The 10,868-nt window shown below is 50.5% G+C and overlaps 1 protein-coding gene across 2 annotated transcripts; it reads right to left on the bottom strand.

Annotated features, from left to right (window-relative positions):
* Positions 1-3,610: 3,610 nt before the first annotated feature.
* On the bottom strand, positions 3,611-10,868 carry entpd4 (ectonucleoside triphosphate diphosphohydrolase 4). 2 transcript variants are annotated; one of them, XM_057033609.1, is made up of 13 exons: positions 10,778-10,868; positions 10,415-10,512; positions 10,146-10,340; positions 9,871-10,076; positions 9,608-9,758; positions 9,422-9,525; positions 9,195-9,254; positions 8,974-9,128; positions 7,668-7,834; positions 7,287-7,605; positions 5,001-5,086; positions 4,758-4,919; positions 3,611-4,634 (listed from the first exon to the last, which is right to left on the bottom strand). In XM_057033609.1, the coding sequence occupies exons 2-13, from the start codon at positions 10,420-10,422 to the stop codon at positions 4,403-4,405; spliced, it is 1,845 nt and encodes a 614-aa protein (XP_056889589.1). In that variant the 5' UTR covers positions 10,423-10,512; positions 10,778-10,868; the 3' UTR covers positions 3,611-4,402. The 2 variants fall into 2 exon arrangements, with proteins under 2 accessions (XP_056889589.1, XP_056889590.1); XM_057033610.1 differs by having other exon boundaries at positions 8,998-9,128.

Raw genomic sequence — 10,868 nt, 5'->3', positions numbered from 1 at the left:
ACTGAACCTTAGAGCAGAACCTTAGAGCTGAACCTTAGAGCAGAACCCCAGAGCAGAACCTTAGAGCTGAACCCCAGAGCTGAACCTTAGAACTGAACCTTAGAGCTGAACCTTAGAGCTGAACCCCAGAGCTGAACCCCAGAGCAGAACCTTAGAGCTGAACCTTAGAGCAGAACCCCAGAGCAGAACCTTAGAACTGAACCTTAGAGCAGAACCTTAGAACTGAACCTTAGAGCAGAACCTTAGAGCTGAACCCCAGAGCAGAACCTTAGAGCTGAACCCCAGAGCAGAACCTTAGAGCAGAACCTTAGAGCTGAACCTTAGAGCAGAACCCCAGAGCAGAACCTTAGAACTGAACCTTAGAGCAGAACCCCAGAGCAGAACCTTAGAACTGAACCTTAGAGCAGAACCTTAGAGCTGAACCTTAGAGCAGAACCCAGAGCAGAACCTTAGAGCTGAACCTTAGAGCAGAACCTTAGAGCTGAACCTTAGAGCAGAACCTTAGAACTGAACCTTAGAGAGCAGAACCCCAGAGCAGAACCTTAGAGCTGAACCTTAGAGCAGAACCTTAGAGCTGAACCTTAGAGCAGAACCTTAGAACTGAACCTTAGAGCAGAACCCCAGAGCAGAACCTTAGAGCTGAACCTTAGAGCAGAACCTTAGAGCAGAACCCCAGAGCAGAACCTTAGAACTGAACCTTAGAGCAGAACCTTAGAGCTGAACCTTAGAGCTGAACCTTAGAGCAGAACCCCAGAGCAGAACCTTAGAACTGAACCCCAGAACAGAACCTTAGAGCTGAACCTTAGAGCTGAACCTTAGAGCTGAACCTTAGAGCAGAACCCCAGAGCAGAACCTTAGAGCTGAACCTTAGAGCAGAACCTTAGAGCAGAACCCCAGAGCTGAACCCCAGAGCTGAACCTTAGAGCAGAACCTTAGAGCAGAACCCCAGAGCAGAACCTTAGAGCTGAACCTTAGAGCAGAACCCCAGAGCAGAACCTTAGAGCTGAACCCCAGAGCAGAACCTTAGAGCTGAACCTTAGAGCAGAACCCCAGAGCTGAACCTTAGAGCTGAACCCCAGAGCAGAACCCCAGAGCAGAACCTTAGAACTGAACCCCAGAGCTGAACCCCAGAGCAGAACCTTAGAGCTGAACCTTAGAGCTGAACCTTAGAGCAGAACCCCAGAGCTGAACCTTAGAGCTGAACCCCAGAGCAGAACCTTAGAGCTGAACCTTAGAGCAGAACCCCAGAGCTGAACCTTAGAGCTGAACCCCAGAGCAGAACCTTAGAGCAGAACCCCAGAGCTGAACCTTAGAGCTGAACCCCAGAGCTGAACCTTAGAGCAGAACCTTAGAGCAGAACCCCAGAGCAGAACCCCAGAGCAGAACCTTAGAGCTGAACCTTAGAGCTGAACCTTAGAGCAGAACCTTAGAGCAGAACCCCAGAGCAGAACCTTAGAGCTGAACCTTAGAGCAGAACCCCAGAGCAGAACCTTAGAGCTGAACCCCAGAGCAGAACCTTAGAGCTGAACCTTAGAGCAGAACCTTAGAGCAGAACCCCAGAGCAGAACCTTAGAGCTGAACCTTAGAGCAGAACCCCAGAGCAGAACCTTAGAGCTGAACCCCAGAGCAGAACCTTAGAGCTGAACCTTAGAGCAGACCCCAGAGCTGAACCTTAGAGCTGAACCCCAGAGCAGAACCTTAGAACTGAACCCCAGAGCTGAACCCCAGAGCAGAACCTTAGAGCTGAACCTTAGAGCTGAACCTTAGAGCAGAACCCCAGAGCTGAACCTTAGAGCTGAACCCCAGAGCAGAACCTTAGAGCTGAACCTTAGAGCAGAACCCCAGAGCAGAACCTTAGAGCAGAACCCCAGAGCTGAACCTTAGAGCTGAACCCCAGAGCTGAACCTTAGAGCAGAACCTTAGAGCAGAACCCCAGAGCAGAACCCCAGAGCAGAACCTTAGAGCTGAACCCCAGAGCTGAACCTTAGAGCTGAACCTTAGAGCAGAACCCCAGAGCAGAACTCCAGAGCAGAACCTTAGAGCTGAACTCCAGAGCTGAACCCCAGAGCAGAACCTTAGAGCAGAACCCCAGAGCTGAACCTTAGAGCTGAACCCCAGAGCTGAACCTTAGAGCAGAACCCCAGAGCAGAACCTTCGAGCTGAACCTTAGAGCAGAACCTTAGAGCTGAACCTTAGAGCAGAACCCCAGAGCAGAACCCCAGAGCTGAACCTTAGAGCTGAACTTTAGAGCAGAACCCCAGAGCAGAACTCCAGAGCTGAGCCCCAGAGCTGATGACCATTAGGGACCCTAGCTAAGAGACATGTTGGTGAGACGGTGCCCCATTAGGGTGGCCTGAGGGCCCGCGTCCTGTAGTGGACCCTGTGCTCACTGCCTGGCACCGTAGCGCTCGACTGGCATTTGCCATGGACCACCAGAACTGGCCACTAGGCCCCTGGCGCCCTGTGCTCTTCACCGATGAGAGCAGGTTCAGCCTGAGCACATGCGACAGATGTTAAAGGGTCTGGAGACGCCGTGGAGAACGTTATGCTGCCCAACATCACTCAGCAGGACCGGTTTGGTGGTGGGTCAGTGGTGGTCTGGGGAGGCATATCCCTGGAAGGACGCACAGACCTCTGCAGGTTAGATAATGGCACCCTGACTGCTATTAGGTGGACCCACTGTCAGAACCTACGCTGCTGCTTGGGGACCTGGGTTCCTCCTGGGTTCCTCCTGGTCCTAACCCTCACCCTCATGTGGCTAGAGTCTGCAGGCAGTTCCTGGAGGATGAAGGAATTGATACCATTGGCTGGCCCCACGTTCACCTGACCTAAACCCAATAGAACACCTCTGGGACCCTATGTTTAGGTCCATCCAGGTTGATCCTCAGCCTGTCCAGGGGCTCAGTGATGCCCTGGTCCAGATCTGGGAGGAGATCCCCCAGGACACCATTCGTGGTCTCAGTAGGAGCCCCGATGTTGTCAGGCATGCGGACCAGCAGGTGGGGGCCACACAAACTCCTGAGGATCATTGTGAGTTGCTCCAGCGTCATTTTGGCCAAATGGACCCGTCTGCTGCACCATTTCTGGGGTGTCTTCGACCCCCCTCCCCCCCATAGGGGGATCATTTCATTTCTTTTAAATTATGTGGCATCATTTTGTTACTAATACATCACCTACTTTTTATCAGGATATTCAAGATCATTTCACTCGTTTAGATCTGATGTGTTTTCAAAGTGTCCCTCTAATCTTTTGAGCAGTATGTACACACTATTAAATAAATAAATAAATATATAAAACAAATCTAACTTGTAATGAATCCCAAATTTATGGAGGTTTCTATACATTTTTACAGCTTGAACCATGTGTTGGGAACAGTCGCCCCTCCACATCAGCCCTTAAACCTCAACCGTGCACCAGACAAGCAGCAGCACCTGGGTGGGTGTGTTATCACCGCGAGGCTTATCAGTGACCCAGCAGAACACGTTATCCCACCCCAACCAGCCCATTTCCACCCTGTGCTCCACCCCAAGATAGGACCTCCACCCCGGGAGCCCGGCGAGGGCTGAAATGATGCAGCAGATCGGTGGGCGGCAGACACAAAGCCACAGCAGACGCTCGGGAACCTTTATTCCAGTTTTACCGACACACCTTATTTCACATTTGTCTGTGCAAACAGCTCCTTTCCCATAAACAGCAGGACATATGTTCAGGCCCCGCAGCAGCTGCTGAAGACCAGGCCCGACACCACCACATGCAGCAGTAGCCAACATTGACCGGGTGAGCGGGACGCTGGCGCCCTGGAGGTCCAGGCGGTGCCAGTTATTGCACGAGTTGAGCCTTTATGTGGCTACATGTCATTGATGTTAAGAAAACACACATGCATGTGCACACACATGGAAAATAATGCTGAAACAGCCCCAATTCCAGGAGGCCCAAACCCATCGCAGGGCTCGCTCCATGTTTAGGAGCTTGTGGGAAACAGCAAAGATAATTTGTCCTGATGAAAAGAAAGAAAAGCAAATATTCTGGAGTGCATATTTATCAGAACACGGACCGTTTGTGTACTGAATTTGGCATAAATGTAGTTTGTTTTAAAAATCCATTTAAGGACCCAGGAAAGACTTCTTGTGAGTCAAAGCGAGATTAAAAAATAAATAGGCAGAATGTGATGAGAGGTGCAGCCCCAGCAGGAAGGAAGGCAGCGCTGAATCCAAGACACGGGTCGTTGCATCAGGTCAAACCCAAGAACACGTTTAGTCGCTGCTTTTCCAAAATGTTTGAATCACAACACTGATGCAACAAGTTAGTGACGTTTGGTTCCCCTCATCTCCTCCTGCTCACGCATGCGTTGATCTTTGTGGATCCCCTCAGACCAAGGTCACGGCCACCAGCTGCCGTCCACTCAGAGGCTGACGGGGAGCGTGGGGGAGCGGAGGCCTGCTTCCAGCCACGGCACCGAGGACGGCGTGTAGAGCTGGGCGCTGCGCCGATGGATGCGCCGCAGCCGGAGCACGTACAGAATAATAGACAACAACACAATGAAGAAGCAGGCCAGGAATAAATAGTGGTTGTTGACAAAGAAGCTGTGGCGCCAGTGAGAGTGGACTCCTCTCAGAGAGTCCTGCTGGATGTCTCTGAGGGTGGGAACAAACAGGAACATCTGGTTAACAGCCCAGACACACCTGAGCCCTGATCCAGGGAAAGCCTCGTGTAGTAGCTGTGGAGCAGAGACACCTGGCTGAAGGCGATGCCTTTACCTCAAAGGTAGAAAACGGGTTCTGTAGAGAATGGCCCCCAGAGTCCACTGGACCTCTTTGTCGTAGACCAGCAGGGCTGTTTTCAGGTTTTTATAACCGGCTGGGAAGGAGAAGCCCGAGTGGAGGACTTCATACATCCATGCTGATTTAAAACACTGGTACCTGCAAACACACCCAACATGGCAGCAGTTCTGCAACCTGAGCCTGAACTCTTAAAAAGCTTTGATGTCTTTCATGACTGACTTCAGCCGGTGAAGATCGGCGTGGGACGCATACAAGCCCGAGTGGAAGCGCTCCCTCAGCGTCTTCCACTGCGTGGAGCAGTAATCCTGGACGTTTCCCAAGAAATACAAGAGCAGAAGGTTAGAAAAGGCCTTAAACTGCAATTACTAGTCTAATCAAACTAGCATAAAGCTAACTAGTAAACCAAAACCCAAGACTCCCCAATTGTTTCTGCACACAAAAGAAAAAGAACCAGTAAAAAGTGACCACAGCGGGTTTCTGAGTGTAATAATGAGTATTGGTAGTTAGGATGATATATTCTGAACCGTTAGCGCTGCTGGGTCGGTGGGAACAAACTGGTAGAACAAACGTGAGTGTGGGAACCAGTTGGAATTTCATGGTTTTCTGCTTTGGTTTGTCATTAAATAGAAAAATATACCTTCATTTGAGTGCAATGACAAATGTGCCTAAAATAAAACAAAAAGCTTCTGTTTTGTGTCTTTCCTAAGAACAAAACTCAGCGATGGTGAAAATCTAAACCTCACGAGATAATGAGCATAAACACGGGGACTGAATGTGAGTGGAGCTGGTCAACGTGTGTTCACGAGTCGGCAGGACGGGAACGCCAGAGAAAGGCGACAACTACGAGCAAAATGGCTACAGGGAAACAGTCTAACCCTAACTTAACCAAACCTACCGTAACCCTAATCTAACCCATCTCTAACCCTAAACTATCCCTTACCTAACCTAGTCCTAATTTAACCCTAATCTAACCTCTCCCTAACCTATCCAAACCTACCGTAACCCTAATCTAACCCATCTCTAACACTAAACTATCCCTAACCCTCTCCTAACTTAACCAAACCTACCTTAACCCTAATCTAACCCATCTCTAACCCTAACCTCTCCCCAACCCTAAACTATCCCTTACCTAACCTAGTCCTAATTTAACCCTAATCTAACCTCTCCCTAACCTATCCAAACCTACCGTAACCCTAATCTAACCCATCTCTAACACTAAACTATCCCTAACCCTCTCCCTAACTTAACCAAACCTACCTTAACCCTAATCTAACCCATCTCTAACCCTAACCTCTCCCCAACCCTAAACTATCCCCAACTCTAACCCTAAACTAACCTCTCCCTAACCCTAACCTAACCTAGTCCTAACTTAACCCTAACCTCTCCCTAACCTAACCTCTCCCTAACCCTAACCTAACCTCTCCCTAACCCTGACCTAACCTAGTCCTAACTTAACCCTAACCTCTCCCTAACCCTAACCTAACCTCTCCCTAACCTAACCTCTCCCTAACCCTAACCTAACCTCTCCCTAACCCTAACCTAACCTCTCCCTAACCCTAACCTAACCTAACCTCTCCTAACCTAACCTCTCCCTAACCCTAACCTAACCCTAACCCTAACCTAACTCTCCCTAACCCTAACCTAACCTCTCCCTAACCCTAACCTAACCTCTCCCTAACCTACCCTAACCTCTCCCTAACCCTAACCTAACCGCTCCCTAACCCTAACCTAACCTAACCTCTCCCTACCCTAACCTAACCTCCCCTAACCCTAACCTAACCGCTCCCTAACCCTAACCTAACCTCCCCTAACCCTAACCTAACCTCTCCCTAACCCTACCTAACCTCTCCCTAACCCGAACCGAACCTCTCCCTAACCCTAACCTAACCTCTCCCTAACCCTACCTAACCTCTCCCTAACCCTACCTAACCTCTCCCTAACCCTACCTAACCTCTCCCTAACCCTACCTAACCTAACCTCTCCCTAACCCTAACCTAACCCTCCCTAACCCTAACCGAACCTCTCCCTAACCCTAACCGAACCTCTCCCTAACCTAACCTAACCTCTCCTAACCCTAACCTCTCCCTAACCCAACCTAACCTCTCCCGAACCCTAACCTAACCTCTCCTAACCCTAACCTAACCCTAACCCTAACCTACCTCTCCCTAACCCTAACCTAACCTCTCCCTAACCCTAACCTAACCTCTCCCTAACCTAACCTAACCTCTCCCTAACCCTAACCTAACCTCTCCCTAACCTAACCTAACCTCTCCCTAACCCTAACCTAACCTACCTCTCCCTAACCCTAACCTAACCTAACCTACCCACGTTCCAGTGGCAGCCACAATTCTGAGGTTTCCATAGTTTTCTCAAGACTTCAGAGATCAAACTGGTTTTAGTGGTATTTGATCGTTTTGGAGCCAACCTTCCTGGAGCAGGTTTTGTGGCCCATGAAGGCAGAAACCCCTGGAAGGCAGCTAGTTATTGTGGCCCCTGGTGACTTGCCTTTGCAGCCCGGGCGTACTCGGTGGCGTTGTAGGTGCCACCAATGCGCAGCACGTCCTCGGTGCAGTAGTAGAACTCAGAGAAGCCATAGAACTGACTCCTGTTGTAGTCGATGGCCGGCTGGTACACCCCGCTGAGGGAGGTCAGGGTGTCATTGGTGCGGTTGAGGAAGGGCTGGAGGATCTGCCGACACCGGTCAAAGTCTCCGGTGCCTCTCAGATGGAGCCGAGACGGACCGACCTCATCCTGAAGGTCTGTGGGTAAACAGGGGTCCAGCACCGGAGTCTCCGCTGTCTCACCAACACGTTGACCTAAGAGTCTGGAGAAGCTACGTGTCAAGTGTGATTCCAGAGATCCCATCGCAGCAGAGTCGAGCTTCACCTGTTCCGAGTGGAGGCGTTTCTCAGGAGGCTTTTCTCATATCTCTGCCGAGCGGCATTTCCTCCAAAGCCCAGGAAGGTTGACACATAAACGCGGTAAACATGCTCCGTTCGATGTGCATCACATCCAAGGTTGAACTCTGCCAGCAGGTTCTTGGCCACTTCCTCCTGGGGAGCAAAAGAAAAGCACTCCAAGAGTTCTTGAACCTGGACGCTGGCGCGGAGCAGCACAGCGTCCACATGTTACGGTCGTGATGCCAGAAGCAGGACAAACAGATGTTCAAGCTTGTGAAGCAGAGCTTTAAACAACGCGATGGCTCAGCGCCACCAGTGCTGCTGCTTTAGTGACCGGCGTTGAGCTGCAGGTTGGTTACTGCACTTCACAGAGTTTAAAAGCCTTTTTGGATTCCATCGAGTCTAGAAGACAACCAAACGGTGCCTGGTGTTCGCTGAGGTCCAGCAGGTCAAATACCTACCACACGTAACACTGGATTACAAATAATGATGTGATGTGACGAGTGTGAACAGCCATGTAGTGAATATTAAACCAGTAGGTTACATTAGACGACCGGGTCCAAGAGACCGACGGCTCCAGACCAGCTCCCGAATCCTTCCATGTTCTGAGATATGATGGCAAGACTTTCCTCATGGAGAAAAGCTTCCAATCATTGCTGAGTTATGTGTTCAAAGACAGAAATAAAGATTCTGCAGCCCAGGCAGGAAGTGGGCTGAACGTGGTGAGATGAGAACCACAGAGGCCCGATACCCACGGTCCAGAACACATTCAGGGAGAAGGTAGATCAAGGTAGATCGAGGTGAAGTGATGCCCACAAGCTTTACAGTTATCTTCAGTGATCAGCTCAGAGTTTAGTTCAAATCAAATCCCTATGTGCACAAATGCTAATAAAAGGAAACCAGAACCACATCTGCACAGCAGAAGGTGGTGACATTGATGTATTTATATGTCGGTAATGAAAGTCTAATCAAAGCCGAGTAATAACCTGCACTCTCCTCGTTTGCATCCTTCGTCTGTGCAGACATGAGGAAAGGCAAGAAAAGATGTGTGAACAACTCCTAGAACCAGACCAAAGCTCAGCTAACAGCGGTTTGTGTGGCGTGCAGAGCTGTGGTCGGGCCCCGACGGGAGTGCGGCCTGCCGGCGTATGGCTACGGCACCGAGCGTCGCCGAGCCAGCGGACCGGACCGGACGCCTCCGCAGCACAAACATGCTCCGACAGGTTGGACCGGGAATAACAGGGATGGGAAGCAAAGCGGGGGAGAGCAAAACCAGGGTGGTGGATAATAACCTGCTGTGGAGAAGCAAAGCTTACACTTTTGGGCACTTCATATGCAATCTGGGTGGACACCCCGCCCATGTCCAACACACCAGCCGTCCTCTGCCTGACCCGGGTCCCTGGCCGACCGCCGTCTGGGACGTGCTGCTCCACGGCAGCGTCCTCGTCTGACCAATGGGAGACGACTCGCGTTAATTAGCAGCTGGACAGTAAAGGTGTGACGACATACTGACCATTTTCTACATGGTTAAATCTTCCAAGGACAAAGTTGATTCCGATCCAGGCATAAACACCTAAATCCAACGGAAAGAGTGTTAATACGTTTTAGTCTTGGTTGATCTATAAATGCACATCTTTGAAAAATGACACTAAATAATGATGCACGTCTACAAGGTAAAGGGGCGTGGCTTATCCAAGGCCCATCAAAGCCGAATGCTTCATACTGTAAATTCATTTTTACCTTCCTGCTTTCCAGAAATCACTTCAACATGGGAATCGGAGAAGAGGAAGTTAAAGTGGACTGGGATGTCCGTTCGAAGATCTTCCAAGATGGCCTCTTGCTGACTGAGATGACACAAAAAGGTGTTTTATTTCTGCGAGCGTTTTCTAATGTTGGATTAAAGCGTCGGCCTTCGCTCAGCTGCACCTTTCAGGGAGGACTCTCATCCCAGCTGTGCAGAGGATGTACAGGGGTGTTTCCTGATGCTTCGATCTGGGAATGTGCTGGGCTGCAAAGCTCAGCAGTGGGGAAATATAATCACTGGCTCTCTCTGGGCTTTTAGCTAACTCAGAGATCCCTGGAACGACATGTTGGGATGGCCCAGAAAGTTTCAAGCTGTACGTGATGTTTCAGATCCCATGAAATCATTCTTGAGCGTGTCGCTGAGCCAAATCTTTTAAAAGTCTTACCAGGTTTAATTTTCATGACCACGGGTTTGCGGTGCTGATCTCTCATTTGTTGGATGTTCAGTAACTCGTGGAGGTTGCCATTATGGCGCGGCCAGCAGTACACGAAGACCCTGGAACCACTGCTCCCACAGTCCACCACAAGGCCGTAGTTCAGGTTGGGGTTGCTCGTGTCAGTTGCATCCACGTCGGTCACCCTGGCTAAACGCCTTCAGGAAGAAGAAGCACTGTAACATCCCCCTGAAGCTCACTGCAGCAGCCTCTGACCACCAGCGTACCTGTGGAAGTGATCAGTTCTGATCCAGCCTCCAGGCCCGGCCCCAGTGGCAGTCAGCAGGTAGAGCAATCCCACGAGGCAGAGCACCAGCCCGATGAAGAGGAGCTGTCTGGGGAACGGCGTCAGGAGCCGGGGAATCATTTGCGATGACAGGCTGAAATGCCAAGAGGCTGGCAAAAGGCAGGAGAAGTTGATCCTGTTCAAACGACATGACAACGTCCCATGGAGGCCGTGTTCTGGAGAAGAGCCTTCGGCTGAAGTCAAACCTGCCTCCCCATGATGCTGCTGCTCTACTCGTGGCTCCTGTTGGCATCAGCGCTGCTCACGACCTGCGGCTCCACCTCGCTCCTTTGGAGCGTCTTCATGACCTTTGGAGGGAAAGGTCATGTTTAGGGACCCGACACCTTCCACGCTGCCACTGAAAGCGGTCGATATCTCAGAGCTCTCAACGTCAGCCTGTGGAAGAGGGCAACACCACCGAGCCGCTAGCTTGAGCTAACGTCCGTCTTCGGCTGGGAGCCAGTTTCTTCACCGTTTTCACTAACAATGAGCAACTAAACGAGGCGAATTCAGAAGTTCATGCTTTTTGTAACTGTCAAAACATTTACAGCGTACAAGTAATTGTGTACTTACTGTCACTTGTTTTCTTGAATGAAACTTGAGACACAGATGCTAACCGCTGGCTAACGAGCCACGATCTGACATGTCTCTGGTGACGTCGCTG

This window comes from Takifugu flavidus, chromosome 5 (assembly GCF_003711565.1).
Source record: "Takifugu flavidus isolate HTHZ2018 chromosome 5, ASM371156v2, whole genome shotgun sequence".
Classification (NCBI taxonomy): Eukaryota; Metazoa; Chordata; class Actinopteri; order Tetraodontiformes; family Tetraodontidae; genus Takifugu; species Takifugu flavidus.
The sequence above is the reverse complement of the archived record's forward strand: the minus strand, read 5'-3'. Positions and strand labels throughout refer to the sequence as shown.